The 22956-nt window shown below is 50.8% G+C and overlaps 2 protein-coding genes across 2 annotated transcripts; one reads left to right on the top strand and one right to left on the bottom strand.

The window, feature by feature from the left end:
- Window positions 1-6753: 6753 nt before the first annotated feature.
- Window positions 6754-7518, top strand: LOC137457127 (olfactory receptor 14J1-like; the record flags this gene model as incomplete). Its single annotated transcript, XM_068168927.1, has 1 exon — window positions 6754-7518. A coding segment is annotated over one exon (765 nt), but the record flags the coding sequence as incomplete, so codon positions are not given.
- Window positions 7519-9944: 2426 nt separating this feature from the next.
- On the bottom strand, window positions 9945-16620 carry LOC137457126 (olfactory receptor 14A16-like). Its single transcript, XM_068168926.1, has 2 exons — window positions 15730-16620; window positions 9945-10058 (listed from the first exon to the last, which is right to left on the bottom strand). Exons 1-2 carry the CDS (start codon window positions 16618-16620, stop codon window positions 9945-9947), a joined length of 1005 nt encoding a protein of 334 aa, XP_068025027.1.
- Window positions 16621-22956: the final 6336 nt, after the last annotated feature.

Raw genomic sequence — 22956 nt, 5'->3', positions numbered from 1 at the left:
CTGGGATGTCTATATGAAATGGCCTAGCACTGCAGAAGCCCTGAAGTACCCAGCTCTGGTGGACACAGGGGCCCAATGCACCCTGATACCATCGGGGTACAAAGGGGCTGAGTCCATAAGCATTGAGGGAGTCACAGGAGGCTCACAAGACTTGACTGTACTGCAAGCTGAGATAAGCCTGACCGGGAATGAATGGGGAAAGCACGACATAGTGACTGGTCCAGATGCACCTTACATTCTTGGCATTGACTTTCTGCAGGAGGGATGCTTCAAGGACCCTAGGGGGCACAAGTGGGCGTTTGGGGTGGCAGCTGTGGAGACTGCAGGCAAAGAACAGCTGTCCACCATGCCCGAGCTGTCAGATGAGCCCTCCGTAGTGGGCAGCCATAAGAGGCAGGATTTGAAGTTACCTATTGCCTCTCGCATAGTACATCGCAGGCAATACAGGACCAACAGAGACTCTCTGCACCCCATACACCAACTGATTCGACGACTGGAGAGCCAGAGCGTGATCAGCAAGGTTCACTCCCCCTTCAACAGCCCGATATGGCCAGTGTGGAAGGTAAATGGGGAATGGAGACTGACTGTGGACTACCGTGGCCTGAATGAAGTGACTCCTCCGATCAGCGCTGCCGTGCCGGACATGCTGGAGCTCCAGTACGAGCTGGAATCGAAGGCGGCCAAGTGGCATGCCACAAGTGGCATTGCTAATGCCTTTTGCTCCATTCCCATTGCAGAAGAATGCCGGCCACAGTTTGCTTTCACCTGGAGGGGAGTACAGTATCAATGGCATGGGTTGCCTCAGGGCTGGGTCCATAGCTCAACCATCTGCCATGAGGTGATCCAGACTGCCTTGGAGAAAGGTGGAGCCCCTGAGCATCTGCAGTTAATTGATGACATCATTGTATGGGGTGAGACAGCAGAGGAAGTTTACCAGAAGGGTAAGAGGATAATCGACATCCTGCTGGAGGCTGGCTTTGCCATCAAGAGAAGCAAGGTGAAAGGGCCTGCCAGGGAGATCCAGTTCCTGGGTGTTCAATGGCAGGATGGCCGTCGCCACATCCCTCAGGAGGTGGTGAACAGGGTAGCCACTATGGTGCAGCCCACGAACAAGAAAGAGACACAGTCATTTTTGGGGCTTGTGGGCTTCTGGAAAATGCACATTCCCGGGTACAGTCAAATTGTGAAGCCTCTCTTCCATGTAACAAGGAAGAAAAATGATTTTGTATGGGGACCTGAGCAGCAGGTGGCGTTTGACCAGATCAAACAAGAGGTGGTCCATGCTATGGCTCTGGGACCTGTTCGAACTGGACCAGAGATCAAGAATGTGCTGTACACTGAGGCTGGTGAGAGTGGTCCTACGTGGATCTTGTGGCAGAAGGTTCCTGCTGAAACAAGGGGCAGGCCCCTAGGTTTCTGGAGTAAGGGGTACAAAGGCTCTGAGGCCAACTACACCGCGACAGAGAAGGAAATCCTAGCTGCCTATGAGGGCGTCCGGGCTGCCTCTGAGGTAATTGGGACTGAGTCACCTCTATTTCTAGCTCCAAGGCTTCCAGTCCTGACCTGGATGTTCAAAGGGAGAGGCTCAACCCCACATCATGCCACAGATGCTACCTGGAGTAAGTGGATGGCCCTGATAACTCAGCGAGCTCAGATGGGGAACTTCGAACACCCTGGCATAGTGGAAGTGATCACCAACTGGCCAGAGGGTGCTGACTTTGGAATGCCAGCAGAGCAGACAGTGAGCCGTGCTGAGGAGGCTCCCCCATATGACGATCTCCCTGACAACGAGAAGGGCTATGCTCTATTTACAGATGGGTCCTGCCGGCTTGTAGGAAGCAAGTGGAGATGGAAGGCAGCTGTCTGGAGCCCAACAAGGCAAGTGGCAGAAGCAAGGGATGGAGAAGGCTAATCCAGTCAGTACACAGAGGGAAAAGCTGTCCAGCTGGTCCTGGATGTGGCAGAATGAGAGAACTGGCCAGTGCTGTACCTCTCTGCTGACTCCTGGATGGTAGCCAATGTCTTGTGGGGGTGGCTGAAGGAATGGAGGAGGAACGGGTGGCAGAGAAAAGGGAAGCCTGTTTGGGCTGCTGACCTGTGGCAAGGCATCGCTGCCCTCCTGGACAGGCTGCCAACCAAGGTACGGCACATGGCTGCACACATCCCCAAGAGCAGAGCCACAGAGGAGCACAAGCACAATCACCAAGCAGGCCTGGCTGCTAAAATCTCCCAAATAGGCTTGGACTGGGAACACAAGGGCAAGCTGTTCTTAGCTCGCTGGGCCCATGACACTTCTGGCCACCAAGGGAGAGATGCCACATACCAGTGGGCTGGGGACAGATCAGTGGACATCTCCATGGAGGCCATCTCACAGGTCATCCATGAGTGTGACATCTGTGCTGCCATCAAGCAGGCCAAGTGCATGAAGCCTCTGTGGTATGGGTCGAAATATAAATATGGAGAGGCCTGGCAGATCGACTACATCACCCTTCCTTGGTCTCACAGCAGCAAACATCACCTACTGATCATGGTGGAGGCAAGTACAGGGTGGCTGGAAACCTACCCAGCACCTCATGCCACTGCTCACAACAGCATCCTGGGCCTGGAGAGACATGTCTGGTGGAGACACGGCACCCCCGGAAGGATTGAATCAGACAATGGAAGCCACTTCAAGAACCATCTCCTGAGGGACTGGGCAAAGGAACATGGGATTGAGTGGATTTATCACATCCCATACCATGCATCAGCTGTGGAGAAGGTCGAGCGCTACACTGGCTTGCTAAGGACCACCCTAAAAGCCATGGGACCTTTAGGAACAGGGAAAGACACCTAGCTCAAGCCACTTGGTTAGTGAACAGCAGAGGATCTGTGAACCGAGCTGGTCCTGCCCAGTCTGACCTGCTGCACACAGTGGATGGAGATGGAGTTCCTGTGATTGCTGAGAAGAACCTGCTGGGGAAGTCATTGTGGGTTTTCCCTGCTGCTGGTGAGGGCAAACCAACCTGAGGAGTGGTCTCTTGCTGAGGGGTCTGGTTAAGGCTCTCAGTTAAGGCTCAAACCACCACACTTGCTTTGGAAAAAGTCAACCAGAAAAGGCCATGGTGCAGATCTCTGCTCTTCCAGTCCTCTGGAATAGGACTGCAGGTGCAGGATCAGCTTCCCAGGGAGGAGTGAAACAGGTTGCAGAAATAGCTGCTCAGGAGGTAATGACTCCAGGCATGGTCTTTGCCTCAGAAGGAGGAGTGGGCACAGCACTGAACACAAGCTGTTGTGTTTCCATGGATCAGAGAGGAAGGACATCCATAGACATGGGTGAGAGATGGGAACAAAGCAGATTGTACAGGAAGGAGGAGCCAGCACAAGTTCTGCACCATGAGGGTAATGGAACACTGGAACAGGTTGCCCAAGGAGGGGGTTGGGGTCCCATCCTGGATATATTCAAGGTAAGGCTTGACAGAGCTCTGGGTAGGGAGGTTGTAGACAGGCAGATGATGGTCTCTTCTCCCAGGCGCCCAGTACCAGAACAAGAGGACACAGTCTCAGGCTGCACCAGGGGAGGTTCAGGTTGGATGTTAGGAAGAAGTTCTATACACAAAGAGTGATTGCGTTATGGAATGGGTTGCCCGGGGAGGTGGTGGAGTCGCCGTCATTGAAGGTGTTCAGAAGGAGACTTGATGGGGTGCTTGGTGCCATGGGTTAGCTGTTTGGGTGGGTTGGATTGGTTGATGGGTTGGACACGATGATCTTGAAGGTCTCTTCCAACCTGGTTTGGTTTATTCTAATAAAGGTTTTATTCTAAAGTTAACCTGATCTAGTTGAGGATGTCCCTGGGAAGGTTGGATGAGATAACCTTTGGAGGTCCCTTCCAGCCCAGCCCATTCTATGATCAGTGAGATATGGGAACCAAGCAGATTCTGCATGAAGTGCAAAAGGAAGAGACCACCTGGGGCTTCTCAGAGCTCTGGGCCTGGCTATGGTTGTGGATTCCTGCCTTGGGCTTCACTCTCAGAGAGTTGGTTGGAGCAATAACCCTGAGCTTGTTCCCCTTTGTTTGCATGGCTGTTAGAGTGCAGGGCATGTGTGAGTGCTGGTCTGCTTGAGGGAGCAGAACAGGGGACAGCAAGGACCTCTCTGGGAAGAGCTGGGGCAAATGTCACCTTCAAGAGCAGACCCTGAGCCTCTGTATTCTCCTAAGCTCCAATTTCAATGACCAGGCCTAAAGCTTGTCTGCATTTCATAGAGCAATACTGAGCAAGGCTTTCCTGAGGTTCTTTTCCCTATTCCAAATGCCCTGGGATGGAACAAACCCTGCACACTGGGAAGGCCAACTGCAGATGGGTTGTGGCAGGAGAAAAGTGACCACCCAGGCACAGGAATTGTCCTCCCCCAGACTCAACACTGCTGTGGCCACATCTGGATTCCTGGTATCTAGGTGCAGAGTTCAGAAGTCCGAAGGGGAAGCCAGGAACTGGGGAGGCTGCAGAGGAGATTTTCCAGGATGGGGATTGACATCTCTGTGGAGAGGCTGAGGGACCTGGGCTGCTTCAGCCAGCTGAAAGGAGGCTCAGGGCACTGCCCTAGCAGTGTGCATATGGCTGAAGGGTGATTTCAGAGAGGAAGGAGCTCTTCTGGGAAGTGGGAAGAAACCAAAAGCTCCACAAAGTGCAGCTTGGAAGGTTCAGAGTGGAGATGAGGCCAAAGAAATGTCCCTCAAAGGCCAGAGCTGCTATGCATGAGGCCATCCAGAGGGGTCAGAAAATGGCAGGGAGAGCTGAGATAGCTCAGGGATGCGATGGAAATGTCAGAGAGAGAGCTGGGAGGGAAAGTAAGATTGGTGTCAGCAGCCTGAAGGGAAAGAGAAGCAGGCATGGGACAGTGTAGGAGAAGCTGCAATAGGGATGGCCAAGGGCTCTGACAAGGCTGAGAGGACCAACAGGACCAAGGCCTTTGTGCCTTTGGCTCTGGCAGTTGCCTCTACCACCAAGGCCTGTGAGGAGAAACTTTGCTTTGAGGCTTTGAGGTTCTTCTAGTCCAAGGGCAGTGGTCAGGGCTTGGCCTTTCTGCTGCCTAGACCAAAGGCAAGTTTTTCTCCCTTGTACTTTGCCTTTGTCTCCCTGCAATCATGGTCTCTAACAACCTGCTCTGAGTCCCTGGGGATCCTTTGTCAGTAACAAGCCTCAGTGAGGCCAATCAGTGCTTCAAGGTACTTTGGAGTTTTCTTCTGACTTGGACTTCTTGAGAGGCTTCCTGGCAGTACCTTGGCAGAGTCTCCTGGCAGTACCTAAGGATGATGTAATCAGCCCCAAATACTCCATGGGGCTCATTAAATACTGCTGAACCTCTAATTATTGCCAAGGTTTCTGCAGATAATTGGAGAGGTTTTTATTGCACAAAGCATCTGATAAAAATGATTTCACAGGGTGAATCAGAGCCCTGAGCCACAGGTGAGGGATAGGATCTGCCATGCCAGGGGCTGGGGGTCAGGGCTTTGCCCTTTGGATCAATGGAACCCCTCCAGGTTTATTCAGCAGCAGAGCCACCTTGAGCTGCTTGTCCTGACCTGTCAGCACTGCCTCAGTTCTCTGCTCTCACCACAGCCTGGAGATGCTTCAGTGCCTCCTGTGATGCTTCCCTTGCATCCACTGTCTCTTTCTGCTCTAACCAGACCCTGGAGACCCTTTCCCAGTATGCTTCACTGGGACCCATTAAGAGTAGAAGAAACTTCAGAGTTTGAATCTGACTTTGACTTCTGGAGAGGTTTCATCAGCTTCTCAGTCTCTGAGATTCATGGACTTGGCACCAAAGCCACCAGAGGGCTCCCTTAAAATAACTGTGTTGGTCCTTTTGTGTTGAGCCAGGCCAGGCTCCTGGGCTGAAAGGTGTAGCAGGCAAGCAGGCAGCGCTGCAGAGAGACAGCTCTGTCCAGGAGCAGCTCCTCTGCACAGCACAGCATTACTGAGGGCATTGCCAGAAGACCTCAGGGACATGAGGAAGGCAGAGAGAGCTTCAAGGTGTCCAGGACTGGGAGGGTGACTGAGAACTCGCTGGAGGAGAAGTCACTGCAGTCACTGACACAGTGAGGCTGTGGGTGCAGGACACTGCAGCTGTAGCTCCTGGAGGCATCTCCATCTCGGCTGCTGATGCTTAGCTGAAGGCTCCTGGAGTGTGCACACAGAAGGAGGACCAAAGTCCTTCAGTTCCATCCTGTGAGCAGCAGTGAGCAGAGCTGGGTAAGGAGAAGGCTTCACTCCCAGCCCCTCTGCCTTTCTCTCTTCCCTTCAGTGTCTCTGCAGCACTGCAGGCCTGCTCCCTGTTTCTCCACCTCTCCATGGGACTCTCATTCCCTGGGTTTGGGCTGTTCACCACTTCCTTTTCCGACACCAGAGGAATCTTCATGGCAATTCTGGGTCTCTGCTGCATTTGAAGTTGTCATGAACTCTGCCATGGGTTGGTAGTGATGGGACTGAGCTGATCCATTCCTCATGCCACACAGGGAGGGAGGTTATGATGAGGCTAAGAGAAGTGTGCCCTAACTTGTCATTGCCTTTCTCTCCTTGGACAGGTCTCCATGCCCCGAGGCAGCAGGTCTCCAACAGCAGCTCCATCACCCACTTCCTCCTCCTGCCATTCCCAGGCACAAGGCAGCTGCAGCTCCTGCACTTCTGCCTCTTCCTGGCCATCTACCTGGCTGCCCTGCTGGGCAATGGCCTCATCATCACCACCATAGCCTGGGACCACCACCTCCACACCCCCATGTACTTCTTCCTCCTCAACCTTGCTGTGCTTGACCTGGGTGCCATCTCCACCACTGTGCCCAAATCCATGGCCAATTCCCTGAGAGACACGATTGACATCTCCTATGCAGGATGTGTTCTCCAGGTCTTCTTTTATGTATTCCTAACTGATGCAGAGTATTTTCTCCTCACCACCATGTCCTACGATCGCTACGTTGCCATCTGCAGACCCCTGCACTATGAGACCCTCCTGGGCAGCAGAGTTTGTCTCCACCTGGCAGCAGCTGTCTGGGGCTGTGGCTTTCTCACTGCTGTGCTGCACACAGCCAATACATTTTCCTTGCCCCTCTGCCAGGGCAATGCTCTGCACCAGTTCTTCTGTGAAATCCCCCAGATCCTCAAGCTCTCCTGCTCCACATCCTACCTCAGGGAACTTTGGCTTATTTTGGTCAGTGCCTGTTTATACTTTGTCTGTTTTGTGTTCATTGTGGTGTCCTATGTGCAGATCTTCAGGGCAGTGCTGAGGATCCCCTCTCAGCAGGGACGCCATAAAGCCTTTGCCACCTGCCTCCCTCACCTGGCTGTGGTCTCCCTGTTTGTCAGCACTGTAATTCTTGCCCACCTGAAGCCCTCCTCCATTTCTTCCCCATCCCTGGACCTGGTGATTGCAGTTCTGTACTCAGTGGTGCCTCCAGCAGTGAACCCTCTCATCTACAGCCTGAGGAACCAGGAGCTCAAGGATGCCCTGAGGAAAATGACCACCAGATGCTTTCAGAAGCAATGAACTCTTTGTCCTCTACTGCAGAGCAGTTCTGATGTCACTCACAGTCTGGTTTCTCTCTGGTTGGCTGCTGCTGGTGCTGTCACCCTTGTGAGAATGTTGTTTCCCCACCACAGTCATTCTTCAGACCATTTCTTATTCAGTGTTGGCCTGTCTGCTGTGACCCAGAGACTGCAGACAGGAGCAGCTGTACTCCCTCGGTGTGCAACATGCAAGGAAAACTTCTTCCCATCTAGAAGTTCATAACAGAGACAGAGGAGTCTTGTAAAACTTCCTTTGAATAAAGGGAGAGTCCACAGGACAACTCCCTGTGGGGTCTCTCTCATTGCTGAAGGCACAGCTCCCCTTTCATCCTACATTTCTGGACACGAACCTCCCTCTCCCTTTCCCCACTGGCTCAGGTACTCAGGATTTAGTCTTTCCCAAAACCCCTGCTACATGTCCCCCTTCACACAACCCCTCCCTGCTTCATACATCCTATGCTCATTTGAATTAGGTTCTCCACTTCTCTGGGTGGAGAAGTTAATATTCACCAGTCTGTTAAGCCTGTGCTCTGGCCTAAAAGTTCATCAGTTCAGGCTGTGTTCAATGTCTGCTATCTTCAGACAGACCCCCACTGATTTACAGCAAGGTTTAAGGGAAGGGACTTAGCAGAGGCCCCTTTGTGATTTACATGCACATAGAGAAGGTGAACTGTCTGGTTCCTCCCTTTCTCTTCCAGCTCCCTCTTAGCCAATTCTTCCTTTATAAGGACACTCCCTCCTTTTAATCCCATCAATCCCTCCTCTCCCTGCTTTAATAATTGCCTTTACAAAATTCATTCACTATTAACTAAATCCTTTCCTCTTGGCTCATTTCTGATGTTGGTCTTATTTGCAGATACGTCATACTGCTCTTTTTTATAGCCTTTTCTGGCTCACTTGATATGGCTACAACCTGCACCTGCCTGACTGCAGAGTGGATAAGCCATACAAACCAGGGTATCAGACATGGTAGAAAGATTAGAGCTGCTGTTGCACAGAGAGAGAAGAATGACACTCGTTTGACCCATGGCCCACCAGGAAACCAAGATAATGTGTCCCATTCCAGTCCTTTCCAGGTTTGGACTGGTCCATGAGCTATTTCCCTGCTGTTGGAGGCTATACTTATTGCTGCCTCCCCATTGTCCTCAGTCTTTAGGCACCAATCAGATGTATTAAACTTTCCACATCCACCTCCTTCCTCACCTAATAGACAGTCTGGAGAGTCCATTCTGGTGCATTGCCTCTCACGCCTGAGTTTGGTGTTTGGCTAATAGCACAAAGTACTACTACAAAGGAAAAGTACAAAATAACAATAATAATAATAATAATAATAATAATAATAATAATAATAATAATAATAATAATAAAGCAAATTATAAAAAAGAAAGAAAAAATATTTAATATAAAAAACAATTTAACATAATAGTAATTTAAAAAACCCCAAACAAATAAACCCCATAAGGATTAGTAACAAAAAAATAACTATTAACAAAAAGCATAAGGATTATTAGCAAAATAAAAACTTACAAAAGTTTAAAATGAAAAATAAGGACAAAATATTAAATACAAAAAAGGTTAAAAAGAAAATAAAAAAGGAAAAAATAAAATAAAAAACAATTAAAAAATTAAATGAAAAAATAATTAAAAAATTAGATTATAAAATAACATAAAAAATTCATTAATACAAGAGTAAATTATGATAAATAAAATTCAAGAAAAATTAAAAGCTATAAAAAAATCAATAAATAAAAGTAGATTTAAAAGAAAAATAAAATTACCTAAAAAATTATTAAAAATTATAGGCCAAAAACTACAGATAACAACAAAAGAAAAAATATTTTAAGGGCATATTAAAAACATTAATTGCATTAAAAAATTAGATTTTAAAAATTAAAATTAAAATAATTAAAATTAAAAAAATGAAAATTAATTAAAATAACATTCAAGAAAACATAAAAATAAAAATAATGTAAAAAAATTTTTAAAAAATGTTAAAAAATTATAAAACCAAAACAAAATAAAATTAAAAAAAATAAAAATTAGATTACATAAAAAATTAAGATTTTTTTAATTGATTAATATTTTAAAATTGAAATAAAATATTAGACATTTTTAAAATAGATTAAATAAAATAAACATACAAAAATAATTAAAATATTTTTTAAAATAAGATCAAAATTAATAAATTTTAAAAATTGGATTAAAAATTAAAATTAAGAAAAAATACTTTAAAAATAAAATACTTAAAATGAAAATTAAAAATAGAAATTAAATTAAAAAATAAAAATAATAAAATTCAAAAAGTAAAAAAATAGTTTAAAAATCTATCAAGAAAAAATCAACAAACCAAAAGAGAGGATGTATATTTTATAGCTAAGGGGGTTTAGTGACACCAGCAAGAAATGTCTACCCCATGCCAACTGCAATCATCGCAATGAACAACGGCAGAGGAATCAAGGCCATGAGCACACAGCATTTCCCATGCAGTCGAACATCGATCACAACAACTGCTATGGTAATCTGGGATCAAAAGCATCACTCAGAAGAATGCACCACAGCACCGTGTGAATTAGGACTGGCTGTTATGATTGTTTAATTGTTGTGTGACTAGAGAAAATGTTCCTATGGATTTCTGTGTCACCTCACCAGTTTGCCTTAGTTTTAAATAGTTAATGGGAAAGTCAAAATTCCTTATAACACAACATGCATTCTCATTTTAGGTTAAAAACAAACAAACAAAGAAAAGGCCTAGGCCATGAAGTAGCCCAGGGTAAGCCAGGGATGGATCAGGACAGAGAGAAATAGAGAACTGAGAAGTGTCCTTGGTGTGCTGCACCCTTGCTCTCCCAGCCTTGCACTGCTCTCCCTGTGGCTTGGGGGTTGGTCACCTCCTGCCAGCTCAGTGCATCTGTGCTTGGATCACAGCCAACAGGGAGCTGATAGAAAACTCTGAAGGTCAAAAACTTCAGGGTCTGTGCAAGTGGCAAAAGAACCCAAGATGATTCAGCATCCAAGGTTCTCCAGATCAGAGAAACAGTCAAGGATCTCCACCTCTAAAAACAGTGACCCTAAAGCCAGAGCCTTGGAGCTCTCCTGGATCACAGCAGCTGTGTCCAGCATCTCCCCCACTCAGACATCTCTCAGGCACAACCTGCACCAAGGGCCAGCACCAAGTCAGACTTCTTCAGGCTCAGTTCTTTTGCCCTAAGAATGCCAAAGCTTTGTGAGGATTTGCCCTGAGCTCCAGGAGAAGGAACCTGAACTCCCAGGCACCCTCTGCCAGCCACCTCTCCACCTCTCTGTGTCTTTGGACAGACGCCTTTGTTGTCACCAGGGGCAAGGTTTCTATCTTGCACTGAACCCAGCCAGCTCTGTCCCTGTATCTTTGTGCTTGGTTTTTCTCTCCAGGCACAGCCATAGAAATAGATTTCAATTCAGGATCCCTTGCAGTCAGTCAGGGTCAGCCTTGTCCTTATCCACTCTGTCATTCAGAGGCTCTGTGATTAGAACACATTCTGCTGAATCACCTTGTAAGCCCCAGGTGGGCAGTGACAGCAATGGGGAGGTTGGGGAGGGTGAGGAGCAAAGTTGTCCATTCAATGTCAGACTGAAGGACAGATGTTCCTGCAAGTGCAGATGTCCTGCTGAGACAGCCTGGGTCAGTGTCACTTGGGGAATTATCATCTCTGCTCTGAACTGAAATGGAGTAAAATATTTTGTCTTTGGCATACAAAATTGAGCTTTGTGAGGTGCACTTTGAAATCCTGAATAAGATTGCAGAGACACAAACATCTCCTTAGGGCACTTGGGACTCATTGCAGGAACCTCAGGTACTGAGAGAAGGCTGAAGAAACTTCTTCAGAAGTCAGAAGGAAAACACAAAGTGCCTTGAAGCACTGATTGGCCCCACTGAGGGGCATTACCAACAAAGCCTCCCAAGGGCTCCTTAGAGCAGCTCAGTGGAGGCCATGGTTGCAGGCAGACAAAGGCAAAGTGCAGCAGAGCAAACTCTGGGTTTGGTTTATGGAGCAGAAAGGCCAAACCCTGACCACAGTGCCTGGGTAGGCAGATCCTGTCCCTCATGTATGGGTCAGGGCTCCTCAGGTGCTGTGGGGTGTGGGGTTTGTGATGCTGAGAGAAGGACAAGGGGATGACAGTCCCCAGCCTTCCTGGGGGTGTTTAAGGAAGCACTGAGGACCCCCTGGTGCCTTAGGAAGTCTCTTCACATCCCTTGGTGGTGGTGGATGATTGCCGTAGCCAAGAAGGCAAAGCCTTGGGTTCTCCTGATGACTTCCAGCCTTGCCAGTGCCCATTGCCATCCCCACTTCATGTTGTTACACTCTGTCCCCCACACTGAGTTTGGTTTCTGCAGGAGAAAGGCCAAGCCCTGACCACAGAGCCTGGGCAGTCAGATGCAGAGAGGCTCAAGCTAAAGTTTCACCTCCCTGGCCTTGGTGGGAGAGGCAACTGCCACAGACAGGAGGAGAAAGACCTCAGTCCTGTTGAGCTTTCAGCCTTGCAGGTGGTGCTACACTTTCCCATGCCTGCAGCTCTTTCCCCTCATGCCCTTGACACCCATCTTGTGTTCCTAGCAGCTCTCACCATGACATTTCTGTACCCTCCCTGCTCTGTCTCTACTCTCCATGGCCACTTCTTGAAACACAGAGCCAGGACCTCTTGGATCACAAGGATCCCCTTTGAGTGACTTTTCTTTATCCTCACCTCCTGTGTGCTCTCAGGAGCAAGAGAGGATCTGCCTGGCCTCAAACCAGGACACCTCCACTCTGAACCCTGAAATTTGCACACTATGGAAGTTTTCTTCCCTTCACACAACCACCAGAAGCTGCATCATCCCCAGATTTCAAGCAGGTGCACACTGCATCTGTAGTGCCCTGAGCTTTTACTTCAAACAGCTCCTTCAGTTGCTCTTCATCAGATTTATTCTCCAGGCCCTTCCCCAGCTCCTTGCCCTCCTCCGCCCTGGCTCCAGCACCTCCACATCTCTCTTGGATGGAGATGCCCAAAACTGGACACAACACTCAAGGTGTGGCCTCCCCAGAGCTGAGTCCCAGGGGACAGTCACCTCCCTGCTCCTGCTGGCCACAGCATTTCTGATCCCAGCCAGGATGCCTTTGGCTTTCTTGGCCACCTGGGTACACTGCTGGCTCCTATTCAGACGCTTGTCCATTAGCACCCCCAGGTCCCTTTCTGCCAGACAGCTCTCCAGCCACACTGCCCCTGGAGCATTGCTTGGGGTTGTTGTGACCCAAGTGCAGGACCTGGCACTTGGCCTTGTTGAAGCTCCTCCTGGGAACGTTGGCCATGGATCCAATCTATCCAAGTCCCTCTGCAGAGCCTCCCTACCCTCATGCAGATCAACTCTGCCACCTGCCTTGGTGTCATCTGCTGACTCACTGCTGACACACTCTGTGTCTTCATCAAGGTCATCAGTAAAGATGTTAAGCAGAAGTGATCCCAACACTGAGCCCTGAGGAACACCACTTGTGACTGTCTGCCACCAGCTGGATTGAACTCCACTGAGCACCACTCTTTGGGCCCTTTCACCCAGCCAGGGCTGTATCCAGCAGAGCATTGCTCATCCAAGGCAGGAGCAGTCACTTTGCCCAGGAGAATTCTGTGGAGAGCAGTGCCAAAGGCTTTTGGAATATCTAGGGAGACAATAGCCACAGCCTTTCCCTCATCCAACAGTCACTCATCCTGTCAGAGACAGAGATCAGGTGGGTCAGGCAGGACCTGCCCTTCCTAAAACCATGCTGACTGGGCCTGTTCCCCTGCTTGTCCTCTCCAGGTCATGTAATGGTGCTGGAGATGCTCTGCTCCATGCCCTGCCCTGCTACCCAGCTCACACTGCCAGCTCTATAGTTTCCTGGATCCTCCTTTCTTCCTTTCTTGGAGCTGGGTGTCACATTTGCTGCTCTCCAATACCCTGGGACCTCCCCAGTGAGCCATGACTCCAGGTCAATAATGGATAGTGGCTTGGCAACAGAGATGTTCAAGTCCCTTCCTCAAGCTCCTAGCCTCTGTTGGACTCTCTCCAGCAGATCTCTGTCTCTCTTGTCCTGGAGATCCCCAAACTGCAGGAATCTGGTTGGGACAGGAAGGGCCCAGTCGGTACTTGGGATAGGATTTCAGAGTATACTGGGACAATGGCCACTGTTACTGGGAGAGGTCATGGGATCAGCTTTTACTTTGAGGTGTTCAAGACTTTACTAGGAGGCACCAGGGGCTCCTGTTAGTACTGGGAGGGAGCCCAGTCTGTACTGGGAGAGCTCAGAGAGGTTCAGTTTGTACCTGGAGGGGGCCCCAGTCTGAAATGGGAGGGCATCAGGGGATCAGTTTGCAGGGATGGCTCCTGGTCTGTGCCGGGATGGAATCAGGGTTTCAGGAGATACACTTTGTACTGGGATGAGACTCAGACTGTGCTGGGAGATGGCAGTGGGATCCTATTTGTACCAGGATCAGGCCACAGCTGCACTGGGATCAGGATATCCACTTTGTGCTGTGCTGGGTGCAGCTGGGGCTGGGAAGGGGTCCAAGGGATGCACTTTGTAGTGGCACAGGAAACTGTATGGGAGATGGCAAAGTGATGCAGTTTGTCCTGGGATAAGAGCACATCTGAGCTGGGAGGGGTTGAGGAGATGCAGTTTGTACTGAGATGTGACCAGGTCTGTACTGGGAAGGGTTAAATGGTTCCAAATCGTACCAGCACCCCTGGGTGCTCTGGGGGGGTGTGGGCACACAGCAGTGCCACTCACACCCACCCTGGTGCCACAGTACTGCACTGAGCAGGGTGACATCACCACACTGGTCATCCCCTCCATGGCACTGCCTGATGGTGGCTTCTACCTCTACCCCTGCCCTGTCCCCCACCCTGTGACACTGATGGCTGTCCCCAACCCCAGGTCTCAGGCTCCTGGCTGTATGTGTCCCATGTCATGGCAGCAGACTCTGGCATGTACATGTGCAGGGCCAGCCTGGGCACTGGTGCCTGTGAGGTCTCAGTCATTGTCACTGTGGTTCGCGGCACCAGCTCATCCTACAGTGAGAGCAGGCTCAGTGGCACTGCTGGGGATGTACTGGACCCAGCCAGGTGACCACAGCTCCATCCAGATTGTAATATGTGGAGACCAGACTGTAGTGGAATGGGCCCAGGGAATGCAGCTTGTACTGAAATGGGGCCAGGCTGTACTGGGAGGGGATAAAGGGACCCACTTTTTATTGAGACAAGGCCTAAGGTGCACCTGGAGGGATGAAAGGGATCCTGTTTGGACAGGGCCAGGGCCCAGGCTGCACTGGGAGGGCATGAGGGTGTGCAGATTGTACGGGGATGGATGCAGATGGTACTGGGAGGGGAGCCATGGGATACATTCTGTGCTGGGATGGGAACCAGGCTGCAGTACTACAGGACAGTAGGATGCAGTTTGTACTGGGATGAGGCCACATCTGTACTGGGAGGGGTTAAAGGAACCATGTTCAGACTGAGTCTACGCTGGAAGGGAGTCAGGGTATCCAGTCTGGACAGTGGAGTAGGTGCAGTCTGCAATAGGAGGATGTTGGGGTATGAAGGCATGAGGAGAGCTCCTGTTCTGATGGCAGTGCTGATCTGGAGCACAGCTCTGTCCCACAAGCAGCCCTGGACTCTCCCTGCCTGCAGTCCCAGCGCTGCCACACAGCAGCACAGTGCCCAAGCTGCCAGAGCACTCAAGCCTTGCCCCAGCACAGAGGCTCAGCAGGAGAGGGTGGAAGGGAAGAAAGAGCAGCTGAGGACAGCCCAAGCTCTGGGGCTGCCTGGCACTGCTGCAGTGCTGAGACTCTGCCCCTCCACCTCTGCACACAGGCACTGCCCTGCAGCCCCACAGAAGCCTTGCAGGAAGGAACTCAGACAAACAACTCCCTGCAGAATCCTTTATTGTGTTGACCACACAGGGAGCACAGCTCCTGATGTCTGCAGCCTCTGGGTCACACCAGACAGGATAACACTGAACCAGAAATGGTCTGAAGAAAGACATTTGTGTGGGAACAACATTCTCACAAGGGGAACACCACCAGCAGCGGCCAGAACTCCAGCAGCCAGGCTGGGCCTGCACTGAGTGACATCAAAACTGCTCTGCAGGAGAAGACAAAGAGTTTATTTCTTCTGAAAGCATCCAGGGATCAGTTGGCTGAGGGCAGCCTTGAGCTCCTGGTTCCTCAGGCTGTAGATGAGAGGGTTCACTGCTGGAGGCACCACTGAGTACAGAACTGACACAACCAGATCCAGGGATGGGGAGGAGATGGAGGTGGGCTTCAGGTAGGCAAAGAAGGCAGTGCTGAGAAACAGGGAGACCACAGCCAGGTGAGGGAGGCAGGTGGAAAAGGCTTTGTGGCGTCCCTGCTGAGAGGGGATCCTCAGCACTGCCCTGAAGATCTGCACATAGGACACCACAATCAACACAAAACAGACAGATGATAAACAGACACTGGCCAGAAGAAGCCAAAGTTCCCTGAGGTAGGATGTGGAACAGGAGAGCTTGAGGATCTGAGGGACTTCACAGAAGAACTGGTCCACAGCATTACCCTGGCAGAGGGGCAGGGAAAATGTATTGGCTGTGTGCAGCAGAGCATAGAGAAAGCCACAGACCCAGGCAGCTGCTGCCAGGTGGAGACAAACTCTGCTGCCCAGGAGGGTCTCATAGTGCAGAGGTCTGCAGATGGCAACATAGCGATCGTAGGACATGGTGGTGAGGAGAAAATACTCTGCTGCAAGCAAGAAAAATACAAAAAATACCTGAGAAGCACATCCTGCATAGGAGATGTCCCTGGTGTCCCACAAGGAATTGGCCATGGATTTGGGGACAGTGGTGGAGATGGCACCCAGGTCAGTGAGAGCGAGGTTGAGGAGGAAGAAGTACATGGGGGTGTGGAGGTGGTGGTCCCAGGCTATGGTGGTGATGATGAGGCCATTGCCCAGCAGGGCAGCCAGGTAGATGGCCAGGAAGAGGCAGAAGTGCAGGAGCTGCAGCTGCCTTGTGCCTGGGAATGGCAGGAGGAGGAAGTGGGTGATGGAGCTGCTGTTGGCCATCTGCTGCCTGTGGGAATGTCTAAGAAGGAAAAGAAAGCAAAACTTGATGACAGACTCCTCTGAGAAGAAGCACTCCAGAGGTCACAGCAATCCCTCAGCTGAAATGGACTTGCTCTCTGCTTTGTTCTGGCTGAGGCTGCTGTGAGGAGCAGGAGCTCAGGCCATGTGCTGCCAGGGACTCATCTTGGCTCTGCTACAGTGGAGCTACTGTGCCCATCAGGCTATTCCCTCTGCCCTGCACTTTCCCTTGTGCTGCCTTGCAGGTGTTATGCCCAAATTAGCCTTTAGAACCCCCCCAGCTCTCTGTGCTCTGAGGAGAGCAGGGCAGCACTGCTTCAAAGGACAGTTCTGTGAACTCTTCTCTGTCCCAGCCCAGAAGTGCAGCTGTGAGAGACAGAGCAGGACACAGCCTCTCCTGAAGAGAATCAAAGGACTCTGAGAGCTGAGTCCTGACCCCCAAGGGAAGGCTCAGCACTGCCCAGTACCCTGTGGCAGATCTGAGCCCTCCTGGGGGCAGCTCCAAGCCCAGCAGGAGGGGCAGAGCAGTCAGGGATCCTGGAGATGAGATGTTCTAAAGAGTCATTGCCCAGCAGACAGCACCCAGAGACGTCTGCAGAGAAGTACTGAGAGAGCAGCCTGAACACAGCCTGCCCCAGGTCTTCTTGGTAGATTCCCATCATTCCCAGCCCAGCTCTCCTGCCTGGATCTGTCCCTGCCAGGAAAGATTCAAGAGCACCTCAGACTCACCCTGTCAGTAGATGAGTGACTTCTCCTCCAGTGAGCTCTCAGCATCCTCCCAGTCCTGGCTGCCTTGAAGCTCTCTCTGCCTTCCTCATCTCACTGAGATGCCCTGAGATGCCCTCAGACCTGCTGTGTGGTGCAGAGGAGCTGCTCCTGGCCAGAGCTCCATGCAGCCCAGAAGCCAGGCCCAGCTATATGGTCAGCCCAGGGCATTTAAAGGAGCCCTCTGGTGGCTTTGGTGCCAGGTAAACCTCAGGGACTGAGAGGAGGCTGATGAAACATCTCCAGAAGTCAAAGTCGGATTCAAACTCTGAAGTTTCTTGTAGTGTTAATAGGTTCCACTGGGGGACACTACAAGGAAAGTGTCTTCACAGTCTGGTGAGAGCAGAGAACTGAGGCAGTGCTGACAGGTCAGGACAAGCAGCTCAAGGTGGCTCTGCTGCTGAGGAAACCTGGAGGGGTCTCATTGATCCAAAGGGCCAAGCCCTGACCCCCAGCCCCTGGCAAGGCAGATCCTGTCCCTCACCTGTGGTTCTGGGCTCTGCTGGGGACAGTGGGGAGTGAGGATGAGCAGTGACCAGGGTAGGAACTTGTCAGGTTTTACTGTGGTTTGCTTCCAAAGTGACAACTCCTGCTGAAAAGGAATGAAATGTACCCTTAAAAATAGTTTTCATCAGATACTTTGTGCAATAAAAACCTTTCCAATTAGCTGCAGAAACCTTGGCAATAATTAGAGGTTCAGCAGTATTTAATGAGCCCCATGGAGTATTTGGGGCTGATTACATCATCCTTAGGTACTGCCAGGAGACTCTGCCAAGCTACTGCCAAGAAGCCTCTCAACAAGTCCAAGGCAGAAGCAAACTCCAAAGTACCTTGAAGCACTGATTGGCCTCACTGAGGCTTGTTACTGACAAAGGCTCCCCAGGGACTCATTAGAGCAGCTTGTTAGAGGCCAGGATTGCAGGGAGACAAAGGCAAAGTACAGGGGAGAAAAACTTGCCTTTGGTCTAGGAAGCAGAAAGGCCAAACCCTGACCACTGCTCTTGCAATAGAAGAACCTCAAAGCCTCAAAGCCAAGTTTCTCCTCACAGGCCTTGGTGGCAGAGGCTAGTGCCAGAGCCAAGGGGACAAAGGCCATGGTCCTATTGGGCCTCTCAGCCTTGCCAGAACCCTTGGCCATCCCTATTGCAGCCTGTCCTACATTGTCCCATGCCTGCAGCTCTTTCCCTTCAGGCTGCTGACACCCATCTTTCTTCCCCTCCCAGCTCTCTCTCTGCCATTTCCATCCCTTCCCTGAGCTGTCTCAGCTCTCCCTGACATTTCCATCCCGTCCCTGAGCTGTCTCAGCTCTCCCTGCTGTTTCCTGACACCTCTGGATGGCCTCATGCATAGCAGCTCTGCCCTTTGAGGGACATTTCTTTGGCCTCATCTCCACTCTGAACCTTCCAAGCTGCACTGTGTGGAGGTTTTGTTCTCTTCCCATTCCCCAGAAGAGCTCCATCCTCTCTGAAACCACCCTTCAGCCATGTGCACACTGCTATGGCAGTGCCCTGAGCCTCCATTCAGCAGGCTGAAGCAGCCCAGCACTCAGCCTCTCCACAGAGATGTCAATCCCATCCTGGAAAATCTCCTCTGCAGCCTCCCCAGTTCCTGGCTTCCCCTTTGGACTTCTGAACTCTGCACCCAGATACCAGGAATCCAGATGTGGCCACAGCAGTGTTGAGTCTGGGAGAGGACAATTCCTGTGTCTGGCCACTTTTCTCCTGCCACAACCCATCTGCAGTTGGCCTTCTTCCCTGTGTGCAGGGTTTGTTCCATCCCAGGGCATTTGGAATAGGGAAAAGAACCTCAGGAAAGCGTTGCTCAGTATTGCTCTATGAAATGCAGACAGGCCTTAGGCCTGGTCCTTGCAATGGCAGCTTAGGAGAAGACAGAGGCTTAGGGCCTGCTCTTTAAGGTGACCTTTGCCCCAGCTCTTCCCAGAGCGGTCCTTGCTGTCCCCTGTTCTGCACCCTAAAGCAGACCAGAACTCACACATGCCCTGCACTCTAACAGCCATGCAAACAAAGGGGAACAAGCTCAGGGTTATTGCTCCAACCAACTTCTTGAGACTGAAGCCCAAGGCAGGAATCCACAACCATAGCCAGGCCCAGAGCTCTGAGAAGCCCCAGGTGGTGTCTTCCTTTTGCACTTCATGCAGAATCTGCTTGATTCCCATATCTCACTGATCACAGAATGGGCTGGGCTGGAAGGGACCTCCAGAGGTTATCTTGTCCAACCTTCCCAGGGACATCCTCAACTAGATCAGGTTGTCCAGAGCCCTGTCAAGCCTCACCTTCAGTATCTCCATGGATAGGACCCCAACCCCCTGCCTGAGCAACCTGTTCCAGTGTTCCACTACCCTCATGGTGCAGAACTTGTGCTGGCTTCTCCTTCCTGCACAATCCTGCTTTGTTCCCATCTCTCACCCATGTCTATGGATGTCCTTCCTCTCTGATCCATGGAAACACAACAACTTGTGTTCAGTGCTGTGCCCACTCCTCCTTCTGAGGCGCAGAGCATGCCTGGAGCCATTGCCTCCTGAGCAGCTATTTCTGCAACCAGTTTCACTCCTCCCTGGGAAGCTGATCCTGCACCTGCAGTCCTATTCCAGAGGACTGGGAGAGCAGAGATCTTCACCATGGCCTTTTCTGCTTCACTTTCTCCTGAGCAAGGCAGAAAGCATCAGGCCAAGCTGTGCCAAGCAGAGGCCCTTTCCTTTGCAGCATTGTTTCATTTGTGCCATTTCACATCTCCTTGGACCCAACTTTGAGCCTTTCACTGATCAGCCACAGTTGTATTTGGGAGCACTGCCCCAGGGGCACAGATTCCTGACCAGCTGAGGGGTAATCTTTGCCTGCCTTTACTGCCACGTCTCAAATACTTTCCCTTTCCTCCTGGTGCTGTCCACCCTGTGTTTGTTCCTCATTATGGAATGGTGAGAACCTGCATGGATGCACACCCTGAGTGTTTTTCCCACAGAGGTGCCTTGACTTCAGGCAGTCAATGTTTGCTAATCAGTTAGGTTGCATCTCTGGACACATTTGGAATCTCTCTTCTTTGGATCAGGAGCCTCTTCCATCCCCATCCTGTGCTTCTAATTCTGGATTATCCTTAAGGGAAGTGTTCATTTGCAAGCTGAACATGAGCCACCAGTGTGCAATTGCAGCCCTGAGAGCCAATTGTATCCTGGGCTGCATCAAGAGAAATGTGACCAGCAGGGCCAGGGAGGTGATTCTCAGCCCCTGCTCCATCCTGGTGAGACCACACCTGGAGCTCTGTGTCCAGTTCTGGAGCATCTATTGCAAGAAGGATCTGGAGGTGCTGGAAGGTGTCCAGAGAAGGGCCACCAGGGTGAGCAGAGGGCTGGAGCTGCTCTGCTATGAGGACAGACTGAGAGAGTTGGGGCTGTTCAGTCTAGAGAAGAGAAGGTTCCAAGGAGTCCTTCTTGTGGCCTTCCAGTATCTGAAGGAGGCTACAAGAAGGCTGGGGATGGAATTTTTAAGGTGTTGGATAGGGATAGGACTGGGGGGGAATGGAGCAAAACTAGAAGTGGAGAGATTCAGATTGGATGTTAGGAAGAAATTCTTCCCCATGAGGTTGGAGACTCTGGCACAGGTTGCCCAACGAGCGGGTAGAAGTCTCATCCCTGGAAGATTTTAAGGCCAAACTGGATGTGACTATGAACAACCTGCTCTGGTGTGAGGTGTCCCTGCCCATGGCAGGGGGTTTGGAACTGGATTGTCCTTGAGGTCCCTTCCAACCCTGACAATTCTGTGATTCTCAGTATGTCCAAGAGGTATTGTCAGGTATTGGAATTCCAGTGAATGCCCTCCCCCCTCCAGCCCTTCCTTAGGGTTCTCAGGGCAGTTGCTGCACCCCCAGCAGTTGCTCTCATCAGCTCTCTGTGTTGTGTTCTCTGTCCATCCAGAATGGACATTTGCTACCAAGGGCTTTCTTTCTAGATTCAGGTGATGAGATTTTCAGTTCCCTTTCTCCTTCTCTTCAGTCTGCTGTTCCTTCTCCTGCACTAGTGCCTGCTGGGACAGGATCCATGTGATTAAGAGGAACCCAGTGGCAATTTGTGGGGAGCCTCAGATTCACTAGAGGTGATCTGCACCATGTAATGTCCAGAGCAATGTGAACCCTACAGCACTCAAGGGAACAAAGAGTTAGAGAGCAGCCCCATGGAGGACCTGGGAGTTCAGGTGGGCAGCAAGTTCTGCATGGGACAGCAATGTGCCCTGGTGGCCAAGAAGGCCAATGGGATGCTGGGGTGCATTTGGAAGAGTGTGGCCAGCAGATCCAGGGAGGTTCTCCTCCCCCTCTACTCTGCCCTGGGGAGGCCCCACCTGGAATATTGCATCCAGCTCTGGGCTCCCCAGTTCAAGAAGGACAGGGTTCTGCTGCAGAGGCTGTGAGGATGCTGAAGGGACTGCAGCACTGCCTGATGAGAAGAGGCTGAGAGCCCTGGGTCCGTTTAGTCTGGAAAGGAGAAGAATGAGGGGGAATCTGATCAATGTCTGTCAATATCTGAGGGCTGGGGGTCAGGAAGCAAGAGGCAGGGACAGCCTCTGCTCACTTGTGCCCTGGGATAGGACAAGGGACAATGGATGGAAACTGCAGCACAGGAAGTCCCACTTCAACAGGAGGAAGAACTTCTTTAATGCAAGGGTGACAGAGCCCTGGAACAGGCTGCCCAGAGAGGTTGTGGAGTCTCCTTCTCTGGAGACTTGCCAGCCCTGTCTGGATGTGTTCCTGTGAGACCTGCACTGGATTCTATGGTCCTGTTCTGCAGGGGGACTCAGAGATCTCCAGAGGTCCCTCCCAAACCTGTGAGTTGTCACAGGGCTCTGAAACCAAAGGAGTTCCCAGTAGGAAATACCAAGGTTCCAGCTACAAATCATGAAGTCTGTCTGAGCTTCATCTTCAAGGATCCTTCTGAAGTCACCTTCCACTGCCTCCCTGGGCTCTTCTGGGCTCTCAGCTAATGCATCCATGTGGCAAGTCCAGCTACCTTCAAAGCAGTGTAAGTTGTTCACAGAAGCTGAGAGGCTCTTTCCATTTTGCTTGGAGGGGCTCCTGATTGTCATGGGTTAAGTTGACTCTGCTGCTGTTATCCAGACCATGCTGCAGCCATGCCAGCCTCAGAAATGAAAGTGCTGGCTGGAACAAAGGATGATGGGGCTTGAAGTTCAGATTGCAGCATGGGAGGCTGCCTGTTCCAGTTGCTGCTTCTGGGTTCTGGGGTTTTTTGGGTGTTGGCTGCTCTGCTGGGATGGCAGTGGGACAGGGAGGGATAGGGGAGCAGCTCCCTGGTTTGGGCTTTTGCCTTGCTTGCTGCTGCTTGCTGCTGCTTTCCACTGTGCCTTTTCTGCACACAGGCTGAGGTCACTGTACTTTTGTATTCTGATGATCTGATTTGCTCAGGAAACTCCTCTCTCATTTGTTTCTGTATCAACACAAAGAGGTTTTGTGTGGTGTCCTTTTCCCCTCAGTTATGTGCTGGGGGAGGCAGAGAGGTTAAGCTGCTGGTTCAGCTGAACCCATTATATT

This window comes from Melanerpes formicivorus, unplaced genomic scaffold, assembly GCF_026170545.1.
Source record: "Melanerpes formicivorus ecotype bairdi unplaced genomic scaffold, bMelFor1.0.p_v2 SCAF_160, whole genome shotgun sequence".
NCBI lineage: Eukaryota > Metazoa > Chordata > Aves > Piciformes > Picidae > Melanerpes > Melanerpes formicivorus.
The sequence above is the reverse complement of the archived record's forward strand: the minus strand, read 5'-3'. Positions and strand labels throughout refer to the sequence as shown.